The sequence below is a fragment of the Melanaphis sacchari genome, unplaced genomic scaffold (assembly GCF_002803265.2).
Source record: "Melanaphis sacchari strain LSU unplaced genomic scaffold, SCAv2.0 Contig76_pilon_pilon, whole genome shotgun sequence".
NCBI classification, from domain to species: Eukaryota; Metazoa; Arthropoda; class Insecta; order Hemiptera; family Aphididae; genus Melanaphis; species Melanaphis sacchari.
In genome coordinates this window covers 918,003-940,394 of record NW_020271544.1, presented here as the reverse complement: position 1 = coordinate 940,394, position 22,392 = coordinate 918,003, and the positions used below count along the sequence as shown (strand labels likewise).

Genomic DNA, 22,392 nt, shown 5'->3' with positions numbered 1-22,392 from the left:
ATTTTTAGAAAAATGTTGGTGTTAAAAGCTTTTACTAAAGTTGAGTCATTAATTTTTTAGTTAATTTTTAAAGTCTGCTTAAATTCAAAATTATTTTTTGTTTATCAGTGTTACAGCGATTATGAATTATCCAAAAAATCTATTTGAAATAATATAAAATTGAACAAACTTCAAAAAATCGTAGAAAATAAACAGCTGGACATTTTTTATTTTTTTTCGAATGTTTTAAAAATCATATCAACTAAATGGCAATTTTGATTTTTTAAATGTCAAATAGAAAATTTTTTAATTTCTTAATTTTACATACAAAATTTAAAAAAAAAAAATCGAAAAATTAATTTAAATGTAACGCAGATGAAAATTGATAGTTAAAAAAAAAAAAAAATGTTGAAAATGTTCAATAGAACAAAATTTATTGCAATTGTCAGTTCACCGTGAAACACTCTGTATAGACCAGTGGACAGTGGTTTTCAACCTTTTTAACAATGTAGCACACTTCTACAAAATTTTTGCGGCACACCAATTCATATAATACGTGAAGCATATGTTATATATATATATATATACAAAATTAACTCCATCAATAGATTTATCGCTGCACACTTCAAAGGTACTCGCGGCAAACCAGTGTGCCACGACACACCGATTGAAAACCACTGGTATAGACTAACAGACCGTGTTTGTTCAAAATTATTTTTCGTATACGATAATATATCATTGAGTTAAAATTTAATACATCCATTACAATGGCTCACTTAACAGTTAACACTTAATGTATACAGAACGGTACCCACTTGTCCGTCTTTTATTTTTTTGTTTGTATGAATAAATTTTAAAGAAAAATGATTTGATTTTCAATTCATTGAGGTTAGTTTCTGATAATACATTTTATCTAGTTGGTATTTTAGAGAGATTAAAATTGTGAATTCTCAGTATTATTTGTTTTTAAATAATCGGAAAAAACATGAAATATGTAAAAATTCAGGAATTTTAGCGCCAATCACATTAATCTCCTGTTTATTAATTTTTTATATAGATAAATTACTACACAAATTATAATCAATATTCGGAGCTCGGCCGCTGTAAAATTGTAAGTTATAACTAAATAAAATAAATATATTACAATAATATAAAAAAAATTAAAAATATTTGTTTTAAAACGCATATTTTGGATATCAAAGTGTATACTTGATGACTTTTGAGAGTTATAAATCGTATGCCCTAAATTAATGAATAACAAACGCAAATATAAATATAAATCCGTTTCAAAAAAAGAATATTTATTATACCTACTTGAGGAGTACTTTGTCACAAAGTCTTTTAGAAAGTTTTATGCTCGTATCTATCGAAAAAGGGTTGAATATCTACTGATCAAAATTGACTCCATTCTAAGAGTAAATTATTAAACAAATATGATTTTTATTATTTTAATAATTATGATTTTTATTATTTTAATAATTATGATATTTTATTTTGAACTAATTATAGAAGTAGTTTTATATTAACTGTGTAATGAAACGTTCTGTTTAAATTATTGCCAGCGAAGAGAGCACTTGTTTTTTAGTTAGCAGGTTGGTCCTGAAAAACATTTCTCTATAACAAAAATACTACTTATCCATCCTTATTTATCAATATTTAAAATTCAGACGCTCATGACAATATGTATGATGTCTAACCTTTGTATTAAGTTTTCAAACCTAAGTTATGAATATATAAAATTGTAAGAATGTTTAAATTCAAAATAATTTCCAAATTTTCGTGATCTTGATGATTTCTTCAAAATTTTTTCCCTAAGCCACTTATATACCTAAATAATATCCAAATTCGTGCTTTAAACATTTATAAAAATATATTATAATCGAAACTACATAATATTATTATGTCAATACTCTGTAGACCTAACTATAGTAATTTAAGCACGGATGTATATAATATAATACTTATGACTATAGTCCAGTGTTGCCAGAACGTGCGTAAAGTATTTTGGAAAATTTATGATTTTGATTAATAATTGGTCATACGGTGTGTATCAGTCTCATCTTGGATCATAATATGATCTAAATTCTAAGGTTTTAACTTTAAACTATCAGTGTATCACAAATCATAATTCACAATTTAGTATTAAATATTCAACACGAGTAAATTATATTATGAGGTATATGTCTATACTCTATATTTTTTATGTGTCTATAGTATCCATCAACTAGTAAAAATATTTTTTTTTTACTTTCTAGTGATTATGAATTTATGAATTATATTATTATTTTAAATAATTTATTATTCATTGTACCTATAGTTAAATGTATTTGGAAATGTTTTTTTTATCTCTATGAACACTGAAGTTTATTAAATTCGATTGTAAATTTCAAAAGTAAGTCCACATTACTCTGCCTTAATTGATTTGTTGTCTAAGAACTCTATAGGTACCTGAATAAACTGTATTTGTCTTCTTCGCCTCGCATGTATATGATTGCACGACTGTTTGTTTACAATCATTGTATTATTATGAATTATTGTTTATTCTATACTAAACGACCTATATATTCTAAGTTGAAGATGAAAAAATTTGATCTACTCTCTTAGTCCAGTTTGTCTAATTTAATACATATAATGTTATATAGACAATGTTTCTGATACCTTTCTTATCATAATTAATAATGTAATTAAATGTTAGCGACAAATTTTCCCTCATCTAGTTGTGGCTTTAGTCTTAATGCTTTATAAATAATTATTATACTACTCACTGTTGTTATTTTGAAATTATAAATACAATATATAACTATAAAATTATATACATATACATATTTACATTAGACGTTTTATTTATTATTTTAGCTAAAATAGTTTTTAAAAAACTTGTCAAAATGCCTGCGTATTCTTTAATTGAGCTTAAATTACGACGATACTTTTACTTGGGACATGACTATTGTATATATGTCCCTCCTGCAATTCGAACTTCATTTTGGAATCCAAAACATCATGATGATGTTACTGGTGTACGGATAATTGGAAAAATTGTTAAAAAAAATAAAACTGAAGAGATTAATTCAATAGTTCCAATCATTTTAAAGGTTAGTTAACATCAAGTATAGAGTTATATTTTTAAATAATTGTTGTTATTACTATTTACTATTATTAACTATAGATTAAAAAAGAAGATAAACTTCTTGATGATCGACTTCTGATTTTTACATTAGCTGTTTGTGCTAAATTTAATTTAAAACAATGCATAAAAATGGTTACTGATGCTTATGCAGCAGTCTCAACAATATGCACGGATGGATTAAAACTATTGATGTTTGTTAAATTCTGCTCAGTAGCTAATAATATCCTTTTTGATCAAGGTAAATATTTTTGAAAATGTTAAACCCATGAGTGTAATACTTTACATTTTTTTTGTTTAGGTTTTTTAACTAGTAAGTCTAATAGTCATGGCCGTGGTTTCATCAAAGCTATGACTAGATGGTATTTAAATAGAGATCCATTACTAACTATAGAACATATAGTAAGGAATAAACGTTATTGTGGTTGGACTCACAGAGATGTGATGAAACTAATTCATCTTAAAACTGATGAACCATGTAATTCAATTTTAAATTAATTATTATGTGTAAGTATTTTAATTATTATTGATTCAAATAAATTTTAGGCCGTATTATGTATATCGTTTACACTTTGAGTGGTATTGAAAAAGTTGAAAGATTATTTGGATCTAAAATGAAAGACGTCTGTATTGAAGATAGTGATGAAATATTCGAAAATAAGCAAATGAAATTTATTTACAATTTTTTAAATCAAGTAGAAAATATAAAACAAATGGATGATTGTTCATTACGCTATGAAATCGAATTAAATAGATGGGGCCATGAACCTGAAGTTATACCACGAGAAATGCTAAGAAATCCAACTGTAACTTAAATAACCCTAGTTTAAAATTATGTAATGAGTTTTATCTTAATTTAAATTAATATTTTTTTCAGATTTTAACTTCACTTATTATGCATTTGCCCTTGAAAACCATTTTGGATAACACATTCTTTTTTGCTAAAAACAGATTATTTTGCAATTCATCATCCGATGTAGGACTTTGGGAATATATTTTACGTTTTAACAATACAAATTTATTAAAAAAATCAAAAATACATCCAATTGAACCATACATAGAATATGCAAAATATTCTAGAACAGCCTTGTAAGTAACAATTTTCTTTTATTATATAAATTAAGATATATTTAAAACAAAATAATTTCAGGAATATCTTGAAATTGCAAAATAATATTATGAAAAAGAAAGAAAATTCTGTAACTGAATTAATTGATGATAAGTTAAAAGTATTAGTTAAGTTACAAAAAACACCAGATAAAGAAGAAATAATTATTCAATCAACTGTAGACAATGAAAGTGAATCATTTAGTGAAAAAACACAAAATCAAAACCAGAATGATCAAAAATGTAGTTCAAGTTCAGAAAACACAAAAAATCAAAAACCATTAGCTGAAACATCATGTAAAGAAAATCAGAAAGAAAAACAAAACCAATCAGCTGACATTACCCATCACTTATCAATTTTAAATTTCAACAGTCAACAAAATAATGCTGGATCAACTGAAGAAACAATAGAGGATGTGAATCAGTCAAAAGATAATGATGTCAACCAAAATCAATTTAATACTTTTTTCTTAATAAAACCACTTCCAAAAATAGTAGACAAGTTAAACAAATTTCTAACTGAAGATCTTTTAAGAAAAACTTGCGAAGTATTTATTTATAAATATTTCAGTTTTAGAAATTAAAAATATTTAATTATAATGTTATTTTTTTAGATCTTAAATCCTTTCGGTGTTCGTATAATGATAGTATATGACAATCGATTGTGTATGAAGCAAAAAATGTGTGCGTGTTTACAAATGCTCAGTGTACATGAAGCTATTACATTAATTACATTGTCTTTAATTTACCCTGAAAAATTAGAAAATAAACCAACTGTATATGGTTTAAATTCAAATTCATCTACATCTAAAGAGATTGAAATTGATTATAACCAACCTTTGACTTTTGCCTATTTAGAATCCATATTGTTTAAGGTAATTTTTTTAAGTTAAACGTTTATTTTAAAATTAATCCTGCTTTATTAATTTTAAATGATTTTTCTAGAGACCTGAGAATCGTTCAAATTTGGTAGGTTCTGATCATAAAATGATTTCTCAAGTTCATCCTCATTTAGCATTAAAGTGGGCTAGAGAAAATAATAAAAAATTTGATGTTTTTGTATTTATGGGAACTAACAATATGAATTTAAGACCTCTTAAAAAAATTATAAAAGGATATCAAGAATTTTTTAAAAACCCAGTAAAGTATGTATTACTATAATTTTGAAGCATGATTTTATTAATTAATATTTATTTAATTTGTTTATCAAAATTATGCCACACTTTTATTTAAGTGGTTTGATACAGTCAATTTTAAAATAATTTTAAATTTTAAATGTGTTTAATTACACAAAATAATTTATAAATAATCTTACATCAATACCATCAATAATTACAAAATTATACAAAAAAAAATTAAAAAACAAATTTTTGTGGAAAAAAAACTGATGTGGTCTAAATCATAGATGTTTTAAGTCATTGAGTGGGTATCTTTTTAGCTGTACAACAGGTGTCCATTATACTACATCATTGAATGTTTTAAATTTGTATACATAAATAAATCATTGTATAAAATAAAAAACATAGTGAAAATAATTTAACTTATAAGTAATCAATTAATTTGAAAAGTATGAAAATTTTCAGTTTTGATTTCTCAAAAATACCTACTAAGTTCAATTTTTTAACAAAAACCTCACTTAAATTTGATGATCAAAACATTTATTTTTTTAGAAGATTTCTTCAGACACAAAAATAAAAGCACATGGTTATGAAATTAATACATTTTAAAACTGAATTGTCACTATAATTTAAAGAATAAAACTTTTACTGTAAAATATTATTTTAACTTTTTTGGTCTCATTATAGTAAAAAGATTATTCAGTTTTAAAAAATATCAAAGTAAAGGATTTAAATAAAGAATACTTTTTATAAATTTTTTTAAGTTTGATATTTTGGTTTAGATTTTACACACTTAATTTAATTTTTTTAGGTTTGTGGTGAACAATTTTTTCAATTCTTTTCAAAGATATATTTTAATAGTAATTAGTAACAAATTCTGTGTTGGCAAATATAAAAAAAAATCAAAGTTTTGTTTGGTTATTCACAAACCAATTTATAACCTTTTTACAATTTAATTGTACTTATTATAATTATAAATTAATTTAAAAACAATTTTTATTTTTTCAGAGTTATTATATTTTGTCTAAATGGAAAGCATCATGAACAAATAAACTTAGGTCGAGAAAATACGTTATTTATTATTGGCTTTGATAAAAACGTAGGTAATCTAATTAATTCCTTTATTAGAGGAGATTTTTAAAGTTGCTATTTTTTAAAATTAAAATACATCGTTGTTTTAAGTATTAAATTAATTTGGTTAATATTTTTTTATATTAACTTGTTTGTTTTAACTATTTTTTATTTTTTTTACTTGTATAATTTATTACTTATGATAATATAGTTTTTTAAGTACATACTACTAGAAATACTGCATTAAATATATAGTTCAATATTTTCTAACTACTAATACAAAAAAAATTATTTATATTCTAAATGTACCTAACAAGAGTTTTGAGTTTACATCAACATTATTCAAGTAGATAATATCTTTTACTAAAATAGTGCAATATAATATAATTATATTATACATTAGTATTAACTGTTTTTATAAATGATTTTCTATTCGTAATTTGTATTAATAACTTATGTACTCTGCAGTTAACAAAAGTTTTATATTATACTGATAATTGTAATGTTATTTTTTAATCAAATATAAGTACTATAACATAAAATCTTATAATAAAAAATAAAATAATGTTTTTATTATTGTAGAATTTGAATTATTTCTTAGCTTAAGTTGATTTCTACGTGTGCAATTATAATTATTACAATAATTATTTATGTAAATCAAATGCACCAAACCAAGAAAACATTTAAATAAAATGTTGGTTATTATTTGTTAAATTCTCAAAGTAATTATTATATGCTAGATATTTGAGATTTCAATTAGAAAAAATGTTAATCCAAAAACTAGACCCAACTACCATATTTAAAATTACTTCTTTAGCAAAAAGATTAATGCATTAGTTTATGACATGTTCTTAGTTAAAAAAGTAATTTTTGATTGCAAATTAGATCTAGTTAAATGGTAATTTATACACAAACCCAGCTTTTGACTAGAATATTTTTTTTATTTTTTTTTTTTTGAAATTCAAGAATTATCTGCAGACTCGAATTTTTATCAAAATCTTATACTAGCATTTTCTAGACATGATATAGTTTTCAAAATACTATATCTCTTTTTTATATTTATAGATATAGATTATAGAATGAAAATTTTCACTTTTAAATTTTTTTTTTTCAATTATTTATATATGACAATTTTGTTAAAAATTTTATCAATTTTTATATTGTACCTCAAAAATATTAAGTTTTTCTTTATACATTTAAAAAAAAATATTTAGCCATAACCCATACTTAATTTTTATGGCCATTTTAAAATCAAATTCTTAAGTATTTAATGTAATAATATACATCTAATACATAAGAGAATAAAATAAATAATGATTTATCATTTATGCAGTTTCTAATTCTTTGGTAAATACTTAACAAAAATTTGAAGCATTACACTATGTATTAATCAAATAATAATTATTTACCTCCTATTCTCAGTTAAATTTTCAAAATATTTTGACAAATTTTTAAGTAATGTACAAGATTTTTAAGTGTTTTAAGTTTTTTTTTTTTTTTGATTTATGTTAATTAAAATATGTATAGTCAATCATAAAACAATTAATAAAAGATCTCGCATATGTTTTTATAAAAAAAAATTAAAATTTTTCAAAAATACGTAAGTACAGTTATTTTTCTATGTTTTTAAAATTATAAATATTTGATATTTTTAAATCATTTTGCGTTTAAAAATTGATTTAACTTAAAAAAATTTTTTACTAAGTCTTAAACTCATGAACATTTAATTAAACCAGTGGTTCCCAACCTGGGAGGCGTATACACATCGCTGGAGAGGCACAAGCAGTCATCACAAAGTAAAATTTTTATTTATCAAATTTTATTATATTTAAAATTCCAATATAATACTATATTATTTACAATTATTTATATTTTATAATTACTATCATCAATAAAAAAGTAGTCTTTCCGAATATTATATAGTTTATTTGTAAAATCTAAAGTAAACAAAAAAATTATAATTTTTTCAATTTATAGGTGGGGGGGGGGGGGAGCAAGATTTTTGAAAATCTACAACGGGGGCGTTGAATAAATAAGGTTGGGAACCACTGAATTAAACTATATTATACTCATAAACCGTTTCTTGAAAAAATCTAAAAATATCAAAAATAGGTACATATTACATTCAAATTTTATAACATTTGGTACTTAACAAAAATAAAAAATATTACTTAGTTATTTTGTTGAAATTCAAAAATATTAAGTAAGTCATATTTTACCTATTAAATTTTTATAATAATATTAATTTAATTAATTTTATACCTATCTATTTAAACCATAAACCTGTTAGCAAACTGTTTACAATTTGACTTTTCCTCAAAATTTAATAAAAATTAATGAGATAAATGTCTTGCGTTTTAAAAAAAAATATTCAACATTTCAACCTACCATATCGATGTAACAGTAAAACCTCTAAATACTTGACATTCATCGTTTGTTAAAATGTTTTCAGCTATTTGAAGGGACATACCATTCTAAGGGTTATGTATTCACAAAAACAGCCTTTATTTAGAGGTGTCTGATAGATGAGGTTTTCTATACCAAGAGAATAATAAATTAGGTGTTTACTAATTAACAATTACGGTATAGTATATAAAAAAATGTTATGGCTTAATTCTTAATATAGACTGTTTGATCTAATCGTTTTTCATGTGCAATAATTTATCGCTGAATTCAAAATTCCAGATTTAATACGTGCACGTCCATTATGGTGACTCAAGTAGGTACTCAATTATGATTTATGAGATACGCTAGGAACCTACGTACAACAAAGTGACTTTCCAATTTTTTTCTTAGAGATTTATACAATTGTGCAAGATCGTAGAATAGGTATATAAGTATAATTTTATTATTAATTACACTAATTACAGTAGAATCTCGGTAATCCGGCCGTTCGATAATCCGATACGTCCAGTAATCCGGCAGTATTAACCTTTATGTACCAATATGTATTTATATAAATTTACCATCGTAAACAATAAACCGTTACTTAAATAAAACTAAGTAATAACAGATTAAATCCTAATAAACAAAAAGAAAACTGCTCTCAACCTAAAATATTTTTAAATCATTTTTTAATACGAATAGAATTGTAAAAATGTAAAATTCAATAAGTAAAAATGCGTCTTTTTTTTTAACTCCCCACTAGTCCGGCATTTTTGTTAATCCGGCAGTAGCGTTAGGTTATGATATGTGTCGGATTACCGAGATTCTAGTGATTCTACTGTATATTTATAATATGCAATATATTTAATATTTTTTATTGTTTATTGACTTTATTGTCTTCGAATTACTAGCCAGTAGTCAGTACGCAGTAGTGCAGTACCTACTTACGATTTAACATGATATATATCTATGATATATTCTAATATTTTTAGTTAACATTTTTAGATACCTATAGTCACTTGAAAGTTGAAATCTCACGATTTACACAGTGTGACCGTTTACGATAACGATACTTTGTCGTCTAATATTGTTTTACTGTTTCCAGATATGTAGTTTTTGCTATCAAAATCAAATTATCAATACAATCACCATAACACGATTGAGATTTGAGATATTAAAAATTCTAATACTAATATTTAACAATACTGTATAAAATTACTATTTGCTAATGTCTACCGAATATATGATGTAAATATTAAATAATATAATATAACTATTATTTACTCACTGTATTCTCGTCATCTTGTTCCTTAATTACCTGATCAAAGTATTCTATTCAACTGTTCGATCATCTAATTTGTATACAATAAAAAAATGTTAAAGTAAATTGTATTAAATTACCACCGCCGTTAACCATTCTAAATGTATTATAATTATAGTTTTTAACAAACCTCAAATGTAACTACAGTGACTGTAGCTACTTCATCACAACTGGCAAGATGCTTTTTTATATAATATATAGCCATATTTTTAACAAACAGTTACACAACATGCCTTCGTTGGATGGTAAAACTAACCAGTATAGACCGTGAAGTGGGAGATACGATATTGCTGTTTTTTTTTTCTTAATATGGGCTGTGGTCCTAGTCATTTTGGAATCTCATATTCCAGAAAGACCAAGAAGAAAAAAAACAAGCACAAAGAATCTGGTAATATATATTATATACTAATATTTATCTTATAGTGTTCTGTATTTCACATTTTACAGTCCTTAAACAAACACGTACATGTATTTAATCATTATATTTCTATAGGGTAGTGTGCAATTTGAATTCTGAAAACTTGTTGATGTTTTACTTTACTATACATGTAATACTATATACATGTGAGTAATCTTAAGTTAGGGGATATATTTATTTAATTTATTTATATAAACATATATTAAGGAGTTTGCTTTATTTTAATTTCAACATTGGACTAAAATACAGAATTGAATTTCCAAGAGTATAAATTATTTTTTAAAAGGGTTAATATGTTCTATGCATTTTCTAGTTGACCCTTTAATATTTATTATTATAGGCACACTGTACAATGTCGATAAAATTATTTACTTTAAATTCATTAGATATTTTTGTACTGGATAATTTTTTTCACACAATTCAGTATATTATAGATAAAGTAGTTCAACTTAATTATTTTTTCAGATAAAATGGCTTTAGTATACCCAGTAGAGTAAATATATAAAAATACTATGATATTCAAGAATCAAGAATATATAGTACTATAAAATTAAAATAATTTATTTTAATCAATGTTCAAATTTATTTACTATTATACAACAATCAAAATGTCTTATTAATAACCAATTGTTTTTTTAGATGATGAAAAAAGTGAAGGCAGTGTTTATGAAAATCATGTTGAGGAACCAATACAGCTGACAAGTACACCGTCTGTAAACAATTTATGTGACATGTCTGAAATGGATGATTCAAGTCCACTACATCAACGTATGTCAAGTCCACAGTCTTCCACTTCGTTATTTGTCAATCCGTAAGCAACTATTTCTTTATTCATCATTAATAATTATAATAGAGTACTTATACATAATTCTATGTATAGACAATTATCTTCTAGTCAACTCAATTTCTTTAGAATGTTAGATGAAAAAATAGAAATGGTAAGTGATGATCAATCTACTATATTCTCATTTTGAAAAAAATAATTATCATTATTATTTTCTATTAATACAATATAAATTTTACTTTAGGGCGCAGATTATACGCAAACTATTGAAGAACAACGTTTGGAAAAAATTCATCGTACACATGCGTTATTAATGGAATGGGAACGAGCACGAATACGCAATTCACCAAAACCTTGCTCAAATTCTAGATCCCGTTTTTTACGTAACCCACGACAGCCACATTTTCGAGTTTCTCATTCAGTTGTTCAATTTGACCAAGAACAAGGTGCTTTCCATACTGAACTCATATGAAGTACAAAATGTATTATTTATTTTAATATATTAATTGGCATTTTTATAATATTTTACATTTATTTGTATATATTGTAGCTACATTTGTTGAATGGTATTAATTTATATCAGTATTAATGACAGTTAAAATAATGTAAAATAAATAATAACATAAATTATTTACAGTATGAAAAAAAAGTTTGGATATCAATGAAAATCTATCTAAAACTGTTTTATTTTATAAGTATTTGTCAAAATCTTTTATGTTTTTACATAATTGAAACAATTATTTTAACTTAATTGATTGTGATGATAATGCTAGATATTTTCGGACTGATCATCATTTATTATTCTTTATTGTAAATTGATTCTTTTTATAATAATATTTTAATATCTAAAATATTGTTTTATTTTAATGTTATTATTGTTAAATGTCTATAATTTTAAAAAATTGCAGCTAATATTATACCCATAAGACTTGAAATGTGCTATAATTTAAATATTATTAATAATTATGACTTAGCTTAGTACTGTTTTTCTCTAGTCTGTTTACCAAATCCTATTTAGTAAATTAATTAAGTGTATATTTTAAATCATAACTTAATGTTAATTAATTGGTGCGTGCAATATAACATCTGAAATTAATTCTGTGTGATGTGTATTAGAATATAGCTGATCAACCTATACACTTGTTATATGATAATTTTTAAATACTGAATATACTAGCATTATACATAACACTTGTTATTAAAGTTCATTTGTTTTGTTGGTCAGTATTGTGTCAATGCAATAGAAAAATCATAAACTATTATAATTTATGTAAGTTGTAAAGTACAATCATAAGAAGGCTTATTAAACTTTTGCTAGTCATTAAATATTAATAGTTGAAATCTGTAAGGCTTTTGTATTGTTTACTATTGTTACTCATTATTTATTAGCATTTAATTATACACTCCAAGTATAAGTCATTTATTAAGTACTTATATATTTCTAATCCTAATCTAAATTGTATATTATGTTGATTTGACTTTATAAAAATTAAATATTATTAAAAAAAAAAAATAGTGAGTTCCTGATTATTTAAACGTTTGTATTTTTTGCTTGCAAATTCATCACTTAATTATTAATCATTGAGTAATATTTATGTTTTTTTTTTTTTTCTATGAGTATTAATTATACTAATTTATTGTAATTTTATGTTTTTTATAAATGTAACTAACTTCAATTTCAGAATTTAATGCTGAGTTCAATTCATTCCAATATTGATTTTAGAAGTATGTTTAAACTTTGAGCCATCATTTTTTCATAGTTGGATTGAATTGATCATAGCTACTTAGATTACATATTTAACTATTGAATCTTGATTGCTTTAGTTTATTATCATCTAGTTTATTTTAATTATGATACTAAATTTGTAGTGTTGGTATTTATTCATGCTACATTAACAATTGTTGTTGATATTATATCATTATTCATTATGATAAATTATCTATGCCTGTGGCAAGCTAAACGTTAAAGTGTTATACTAAATTACTATAAGATACAATTACAATTATTAAACTTATTACATATTTTTATTATTGTACATTAAAAAAAAAATAAAAAAAAAACAAAGGCTGTGAGTCAGAGTAAATTTTTAAGTTTTCCTTGTACTTAACATGTATTTATTAATATATGACTGATTTTTTTTTTCCACTAATTTACCTAGTTTAAATTATTGTTTTGTAAATAATAATTTACTCTGCTAAAAAAATTTAATTGTTTGTGGTTTTGTGTGTAAAATAAATTTTGTCTGGATTTTCTATTGTTTTTATGAATTTAAATTTATTTCTGATAACTAATATACATTGAACAAGGAGTGTCCAAAAAATGTGTGTATGTCTTCTTCCTGTTATTTTAATATCTTTAGTATTGGCTAGTATGAATTTACTAGTAGAACTGTTTTATAATACTATTAAAATATTTATATTAATGATATAATTTTACAATTTTAGTTTAATGTACTAATATTATGTACATTGTTCATTAAATTAACATAATCATAAATTTATATGTAACTATACCTACTGTAGGTAACTAATAGATAGATGAACTAAAGAGGGGTTATAAGTTATTCTAAAATTCTTTATTTTTTAATTCTAAGAATGGGTTTTGATAGCAAATTGGATCCAGTTTGTACTTAAAAAAGGTGAAAATTCTCAGTACTTCTTTTTATAATCAAAGAAAAATGAAAAAAAAAAATAATGAAAATATAGGAATTTGTACGTAAATACAATTATCAAAATTAATTTAGTTTTTTGGTGAAACTCATCAAGAACAAATAACCTTAAAAACTTAAAAAATGAACCAAATGTAACATTTTCATTTTTTTATATAGTGTTATTTTAAAAATATTTTGATTCTTTTTAAATTATTTATATACATGTGAAATTTTCGAATTTTTTTAAATTTTTTTCTACAAATGTCGATAAAAAATTATTCTGTGTATAAAATTCATTTGGTAGGACTCCTAAAAAAATTAATACTAAGCTCCTCATAAGTTGTTTAATTTTCGATTAAAAATTTCATAAATCTTTTTCAATATTTTTTTATAAGCTTCTAAATTTACAATTTTGTCAAAATCTCAAAAATGTACAAATTATTTCACAGTTAAAAATTCATTAAAATTCTTATTTTTGGGACCTAAGTTTTTATATATATGTATATTATATATTATTATATAATGTTCTTCTCAAATTTTTCAACATATATAATACAAATTCTGCTTAAAAGCCAAATTAATATATCTAATATATAATACTTATAAAAGTGTACAACTATTTCTCTTCAAACAATTTTGAATATTTGGTTGTATTAAAAAAAAAAAAATAATAAACATTTAAAAATGTTTCCCAAATATTATGTGTAATCATTATCAATTATCATTTTCAATTATCGCTCCCTCAGAATCTCAAATATTATTCAGATTCGTGATGAGAACATTATATAGTCACTTCCTGAAACCTGGAGTAAAAGCGAAATCCTTAAATTTATTAAATTGAAAATTATATTAGAAAATAGTAGGTAATGTACCTAATGGGCATTGGCTAATATAAATATACCCATATTCTGTGTTTATATTATGTAGCGGCCGCGTGAGTTGTTAAAGTGAACAGTGTTTCTGTCTACTAAGCGAAAATGGTATTATATTAAATACTTGATAAATTAACGTTGTCGACAGTGGTGATAAAAACAAATGATAATAGGATTTAGTCCATTAAAAAATGTGTTATTCTTTTGAAATAACTAAGTTTAACAATTACTGACAATATAATTAAACTTTATAATTTAAGACAAAATCAAAATTACTAATAATGTTGCCGTTAAACCAAGACAGTGTGAAGAACCTCTTCAATAAAGAATTTGATTTCGTTAGTGCCGTTCTAAATCAGGTGAAATTTCCGGAGCGCGTAGAAGACTCAGGTAAATTGTATAAACATGTGCATTTTCATTTCAAAAAAATATTGCTATACTTATACACAAAATAATTATTGAAGACTTATTAGTTTCAAATGTCGAGTGACATTAGTCATAAGTAAAATCTACTTTTTTGTGTGAAATTATATTATATTATAAGTTAATTATAATTTTTTTTTAGTGTATGTTTTGTGTTTATACACACTATAAGCTATTTAAACCAATGTAATAGTTAATAAGTTTGAATGTCATTTTTGTAAATCACATGATGTATAATTTATTTCTTTGTATACTCTTTCAGATTCAGAAGAAAGCGATAGTGATAAAAAAGTCAGAAGTAAGCTTTAATTTGTTATTTTACTTGCATATTTTAACTATATTTTTGACAGTTTGATTTTGTTTAGAACCAATACTTGCAAGCGACGAAATAAATAGAGCCCAAAGTTTAGATGAACTACACACAAGACTTGCTGCAATAAGAGGTAATGAATATTATTTTTAACCCTAGAACTTTATTTAATATGCTAGAAAAATATATCTTTGTATTTTAAAAAACGATTATTTTGATTTAAAATGTAAGTTAGTACAATACATTCTGTGTGTTATTTCCTGGCCTCTAACTGTAAAAAATATGCAACCCCAACAATTAAACTTGCTTTTTCATCAATGAAAATATTCTTCTAGAATGTTATTTGAGTTACTTATAATAATGGCATTTTGATTCAAATATACAGTATCATCAGACCATATAAGTAAAGTTAAAATTGTGGCTATTTTAGAATGGTTCTGATGGTGAAATATTTTCTATAGTAGTATCTACAAATGTATTTACTGTTTAAAATAACTTTTTAAATATATATATTATTTGTCAGGGTCATATATTATAATATTTAATGTTTAGTAATAGCCAGTGATAAGTAAAATAACTAGTTTTGACTAACACTACTGTTACGACTTAAATCCAATTATTTTATTATATTACAAATAATATGTCAAATACATAGTATTATAATTATTAAATAAACTCTTTTTTCATTTTTATTTAGAAAAGAAATATACATACCGAGGAAAAATAATTAAAAACAAACTTCAAAATAAGATTAAAAGAAAAAAAAAGATACATGAAAAAACTAAAGGTGAAAAGAAACCTAATGATACTGTTGAAAAAACAAATGAAAAATCTTCTAAAGTAAATGGTACTAATAGCAAGGCTAAATTAGTATTCAATAGAATAAATTTCTTAGGAGAACAAACCGAAATCACTGCACCTCCAACAAGTACAAATGCAAAGGTGGCTTTAGATGAAATTAAAACTAAGCAACAAATGTATAATGAACTGGAAAAGTCTGGTGAAAGCGATAAAGCTAAAGAATTGAAACAACGGGATGCTTGGAATAATGTCTTGGCTAAAGCTGAAGGGGTAAAAGTTAAAGACAATGTGGATTTATTAAAAAAAACCATTGCTAGGAAAGAAAGACAAAAAAAGGTTAGTGCAACAAAATGGGAAGAAAGGAAAAATACTCTAGAAAAGACCAAGAAAGAAAAGCAAGATAAACGTACAAATAATTTATTGAAAAAGAAACAAGAAAAAAAGGAAAAAATAAAAAAGAAAGCTATAAAAAAAGGCCGGTTTGTACCCGGCATAAATTAATAAAAAATGTTTATAAGTATAAAAAAATTGGCGATCTTATTAGAAATTATAAAATTATCAATAATATTTCACAAGTTTTTTTTTTTATACACAAATATGTAATAAATATATATTAATTGTTATACATATGTATTAGATAACAACTAAATGTAAAAAATTATCCAGGTAACTCATGTGTTCACTCATCCATTGAACTGGTGTTTCAAGAGGTATGCATATGCCATGAGTAAAAATTTTAGCTGAAAACAAATAATATTTTTTTAATATTAAAACAAACATGAAAATTTTATAGACAAACATACGATTATCCACTGATGGATAATTAAGTTTTATTAATTCTCCTAATGTCATATGATTTCCATCTTCTGAAACTGGCTTAACTAGTGTTTGTGTCATAACTGATGATCCCGATCGATAAAAATGTACAGGTATGTGTTTAAAATAACTGCCATCAGATGGTTCCATTAGTTTTTTATTCTCTGACCAAAACTGATCAAATTTATCTGGAAACATAATATTTTATTATTTTACAAAAAATATTTAAGAAAAAATCTATTCACCATTAAGTAGTCCAGTCCATAATTGATTATGTTGATGTCGCTGCATAGTTGAAAATACTTGACTTCTGTGCTTTAGCATATCGGCTTCTTTCATTGCTGACATAAAATTAGATTCTACAGTTTCTCTACAAAAAACATAAATTATTTTTTATTCTTAGAATAAATTGATTAATAGTTTTTTACCGGCATGAGCATCGCAGTATTTGATCTTCAGGAAAATTATCAAAGTGAACAGTTATTTGCCATGGTAAATCAACTTGTTTATCATCAATTGTAAAGAGATCATAAAGAACACCAATTGGTATATTCCTGTATAAATGAAAAACTATTACAATATATTTTCTATTGATTTCAATATTTATTATTTAATTATAAACTAAATCTTATACAAATGTTAATTTTTTATATGAAATTATAATGGTAATTGATTCATATTATAGATAACCTGTTGTAAAAAATAAAAATATTTGAATTAGGTCAGTAACATTTCCAACACGAGAAAAAAAATTACATTAAGTATCTAATAGGTGAAATAAGACTAAGATAAAACAACTGTTTATCCTTGATGGGTTATAAATTGTCATTCAATATTTTAATCACCACTATAATAGTAATAAAACAAAATAATTTAGTAAAATGTTAAATAATAATACTAAAAGTATAATGGATCAATTTAAACAATCAAGATATAATGCCACAGTGTAAAATTTGAACATTTTAATTGTTAAAATGATTTGGTTCAAAAAATTTGAATAATTACTCACAAGTTATTATATTTTACAATAATAACATTGTTTATAAAAAAAGTTTTAATTAATTTCACTTGGTTAGCTGGTTTTGGGGTAAGACAGGCATATCTAATGTTCTAACTCAAGTTAATTTGAATCTTAATGATGATGAAGTATAATCATTAGTAAGGAAATTGAAATAACTATTTAAATTAGTATTAACACAATAACTTACCATTTTAATGGAATATTCTTAAATTCTAACCACATTTCCATTTCTTGTTTTTCAGGATCCACATGCTTCACAAAATGTTTTTTTGCCTTAGGAAATATAGTTTAGATATTAATAAAATACATTTATTATATTAGTTAATAGTTTTCTTGTATAAAGTCTATTACCTAAGGCTAGTATTTAATGCTAGGCTAGTAAAATAGTGCTAATTTAATATCTCTAGACCCGTATAAAAAAAACTAGCTTTGTTTTTAAATGAAAAAGCTACTAAGCTATTGTCTTAAACCAAGATGATTAATAAGATAAGGTTCTATTTATTTTCTCGCTATCCTACCTTAAAATATTAAACTTGTTCAGATCAAGTATAAGTAAATTTAACAGAAACTTAAATTTATATTTATATTAACCTTAAATGTATTTCTAATAATAATTTACAAAATTACATAGGTAGTAAGTTGGTTGTTTTTACCTCATTTCAAGCAATTTTCAACTAACGAAATGAAAATAAGTTAAGATTTTGAACAGAAATCTAAACCCAGAAACAGTCAATAAGTGGTATAAACTATATTTTAAAACTACCACGAGAAATCAATAATATTATTTTTCAGAATAATCACTGAATGGTTTTAAATCAATTATATAACTAGCATAGACGTAATTAAGGAGACTTGGGGGGCTTAGTTCCTCTTTCAATTGGAAAATAACCCTCCCATAATGCAGACAAAGCCCTTCATGAGTTAGTACATGTCTATCTCTAGGAGGGCTAGAGCTCCCCAAAAAAATTAACCACCCTACAAGTATGATAGCTAGGTATATTACTTTATTGGTTATTAAACTATAACATTACCACGGTCATCTCAAAAATAATACACCATTGACTGACTATCATGACAATAGTAATCAATTGATTCTTATAAATCATATTGATATTTTTTGCTAACTTACTTTATCACAGACCAACGGAAAGTAACTCATTCGAGGTACCATCAAGTAAAATGGCTCTGGATTTTGTATACCATGAATTTCTTGTTCATCTAGTTGAAAACATACAGGTAACTTTCCATTCCATAAATAGTGAAGAATTTCCGTATCGTTTGCCATTGGAAACGAAACGGTTTTAATGGACCATAGAACAGAATTTTATATTACGACGTCTTCTATTCCGTGGGACTAATTTTGGTGATTGTTCAATACCTATTTACATTTTGTAATTTGGTAGAACTATTAAATAGTCTAGTACAACTTTTTACTCTACTGTATATAGTATTATATTATTTTGTTGAGTTAGGTGCATTATCACTTATTACTTATTATCGCGTTATCTATACCACTTCGGCCGCTCTTAACGCAAATAGTTTAGATAACATTATATAAACAACAACAGCTGTGTAAGTAGTATGACAATATGAGCTAGGCACGGTCGTGATAATGATGGTAACATAATAACACGGTTTAATATTATATTATTTATGCTATTTACCTATATGAGCATATGGCTGTACAGTGTATACCTATATATTTAAGATATTTAACATCGTTCGATCATGACACCTACATCTACGATTTATGATTTAGCTAATGTTTTTATTATCGGACAACATTAATGATAAGTTACAACTAAAAAAATACAGAATAATAAAATATCCGTACCTAATTAGAGTCTAGACACTAGTGCGAGTGTCTGTGGTTCTTATTATATTCGTTTATCAGTTTATCGCTCAGATCATATGTTAGTGCCAATAATTAAGGACAAAATTAGCAAAACTTTTTATTCTTATACCAAGGTCGACAACCCTATTGTGGTATATGGTTAAATATATCTTCAACATTAATGATAAATTGAAGCTTGAGCAAAATTGAAAATACTTAGTACGATCTCAAATGTGCACTTACCTATAAGTATAACCTATAGGTATAGGAATATGGCTATAAATAGTTCAGAGAAACTTTAATGTTATTTAAAACTTCTCTTAAGATTCGATGTCCAGAGTTCATTCATCAGATTTGATTACCGTAGTCAGATAGGTGTACCTATATGGCTATATACACAGAACAAAAAACCATTGATAAAGTTATTAGTTAATAGTTTTCTATTCATAACATTAACATTTACAAATTTGTGTTCAGTAAAATCGAATTTTAGCAATTGTGCTGTTAGCTTCAATATATTAAATTGAATTGACCTATAAATTATAATCAAACTTAAAGGTAAGCTTTAATACTATGTATATTTTATAACTAATGTATACATTATATTATGCACAATTTAACAACTTGTCAGGAATATTCCTTGTATTAAATGTTCAATTTTTTGACCTTCTTTTTTTAATTTTATTTAAACAAAATAATACCTATTTATAATTTGTAAAATATATATATATATATATGCAATAAGTAAATTTGGTTACAAAATAAATCAACAATATGAATAACGCGAGGACTGAGGAGGGAGGCTCACCTGCAGTATGGAAACCCTCTAACTTGGGAAGATGAGAAGTATTTTTTAGTTAATCAATACGAATCGGGATTTAATAGAGATCTCAATTATCGCAGGATTTTTTTAATTGACGTGGGCGGGTTTATCTGGGATGAAATCATCTGTTAAGTTAGATACCTACTACTGCAGTGAATTTATGTAAGTATAGGTCTAACCTATAGGTTATAACTATAGTTGATTAGGTGTGTATTTTTTTAAATTAATTATAAGCTGTAATAGAGACTATTTAAATTTTTAGGTCTTTGTTTAATGAGAAGTTTGAGATGTATTATGGCGCATTGGCGCAGGTGCAGTTAACTTGGTGAAGAGAGATTCACTGAAAGACCTGGATGATACCTACGGTTTTTAGGAATACTTGGCACATCGCCATATTTAAATGCCATAGCCATGGCATTGGATTTATGTACCTATGTTTATATATACCTATACCTAATATTATTATGTAACTGTGTTACTATTTTTTGTGAAAGCAATACGATAAATATTATTATCTATTTTTTTAGTTACAGTGAGATAATTTTTTTATAAATCATATGTGTAGTGCAGGTAACGAAGCTATGCAATTATTATTCTCTGTAAAATATATATATATATATATATAGTTTATGCGTTATATACATAATTTTTATTTGTATTTCGTATATAACTAGGTAATTATACAACTTATTTTAAATCATATAAGATCAAGTAAATTTACGTGTAAATTATAGTCAACTGCAATATCAATTAATGCCTAAAATTATAATATAACTGCTATTATTATTTCATAAATATATTTAATTTCATTATTATATAATATATATAGGTAAATATATGAACCATTGTCCATTATATGAGTGTATAAATATGTATTATTGGTACAGGGTTTGCAGGGTACTAATATTAATTAAGATATACCTAGGTAAGTTAGGTATAATTTTATAGCTTTTTAGCAAAGTTTATACAGTCAAAAAATGATTTACTAAAATAATTAAAAAAAAAAAAAAATATTACGCAATGTAAATATAAAAATAGTTATAATTATCTATTATATTTATTTATAATTTAAGCGACTACTACAATATATATATAAATAGGTTAATAAATTTTTTTTTATCAAATATAAAATACAAATACTTATAGGTTTAAAAATTAAATTATATATATAAATTATTTTATATACATATCTAGTTCCTACAATAAATTATAATAACGTATGATGCTATGCATTTCTTGATAACTGCAGCAGTTTAATATATCGATAAATAATAAATATATATATTAATCTTTAACGATCTGTATAGTCCAGAATATGATCTTTTATACCTAATTTACACCTGTAATCTGTATATAACTCTTATAACTATCCGTATGTGCTCATATGATTATCATAAAAATAATGTACAATATATATGGTTTCAAGAGAACCCGCATCCATCATAATATCATTGCAGAGTTTAGGTCACTAATACAGATGATATAATATTATATTATATTTATTATAGTTTGAATTAAATGTTAATATTGTTAA

General features: G+C 24.2%; 4 protein-coding genes and 1 long non-coding RNA gene across 9 annotated transcripts; 4 read left to right on the top strand and 1 right to left on the bottom strand.

Annotated features, from left to right (window-relative positions):
• The first annotated feature begins 954 nt into the window (after nt 1-954).
• LOC112601202 lies at nt 955-6,521 on the top strand. Of its 4 annotated transcripts, none has more exons than XM_025348678.1 (10): nt 955-1,090; nt 2,836-3,071; nt 3,146-3,344; nt 3,405-3,581; nt 3,650-3,909; nt 3,981-4,192; nt 4,254-4,758; nt 4,825-5,085; nt 5,156-5,355; nt 6,337-6,469. In XM_025348678.1, exons 2-10 carry the CDS (start codon nt 2,865-2,867, stop codon nt 6,467-6,469), a joined length of 2,154 nt encoding a protein of 717 aa, XP_025204463.1. In that variant the 5' UTR covers nt 955-1,090; nt 2,836-2,864. The 4 variants fall into 4 exon arrangements, with proteins under 4 accessions (XP_025204463.1, XP_025204465.1, XP_025204464.1 ...); XM_025348680.1 differs by lacking the exon at nt 955-1,090 and adding an exon at nt 2,055-2,155; XM_025348679.1 differs by lacking the exon at nt 955-1,090 and adding an exon at nt 2,332-2,371.
• Nucleotides 6,522-9,973: 3,452 nt separating this feature from the next.
• LOC112601233 lies at nt 9,974-11,855 on the top strand. Of its 2 annotated transcripts, XM_025348720.1 has the most exons (5): nt 9,974-10,166; nt 10,224-10,493; nt 11,163-11,334; nt 11,404-11,461; nt 11,552-11,855. In XM_025348720.1, exons 2-5 carry the CDS (start codon nt 10,415-10,417, stop codon nt 11,777-11,779), a joined length of 537 nt encoding a protein of 178 aa, XP_025204505.1. In that variant the 5' UTR covers nt 9,974-10,166; nt 10,224-10,414; the 3' UTR covers nt 11,780-11,855. The 2 variants fall into 2 exon arrangements, with proteins under 2 accessions (XP_025204505.1, XP_025204504.1); XM_025348719.1 differs by having other exon boundaries at nt 9,974-10,493.
• Nucleotides 11,856-15,001: 3,146 nt separating this feature from the next.
• LOC112601248 (surfeit locus protein 6 homolog) lies at nt 15,002-16,931 on the top strand. The gene is made up of 4 exons (XM_025348741.1): nt 15,002-15,220; nt 15,516-15,551; nt 15,619-15,696; nt 16,261-16,931. The coding sequence occupies exons 1-4, from the start codon at nt 15,112-15,114 to the stop codon at nt 16,863-16,865; spliced, it is 828 nt and encodes a 275-aa protein (XP_025204526.1). The 5' UTR covers nt 15,002-15,111; the 3' UTR covers nt 16,866-16,931.
• Nucleotides 16,932-16,952: 21 nt separating this feature from the next.
• LOC112601247 (autophagy protein 5) lies at nt 16,953-19,695 on the bottom strand. The gene is made up of 6 exons (XM_025348740.1): nt 19,331-19,695; nt 18,389-18,474; nt 17,609-17,734; nt 17,426-17,550; nt 17,168-17,368; nt 16,953-17,104 (listed from the first exon to the last, which is right to left on the bottom strand). Exons 1-6 carry the CDS (start codon nt 19,484-19,486, stop codon nt 16,998-17,000), a joined length of 801 nt encoding a protein of 266 aa, XP_025204525.1. The 5' UTR covers nt 19,487-19,695; the 3' UTR covers nt 16,953-16,997.
• Nucleotides 19,696-20,757: 1,062 nt separating this feature from the next.
• LOC112601261 lies at nt 20,758-21,348 on the top strand. Its single transcript, XR_003115042.1, has 3 exons — nt 20,758-20,881; nt 20,939-21,020; nt 21,121-21,348. It is a non-coding gene; the product is annotated as an uncharacterized LOC112601261 (long non-coding RNA).
• The last annotated feature ends 1,044 nt before the right edge of the window (nt 21,349-22,392 follow it).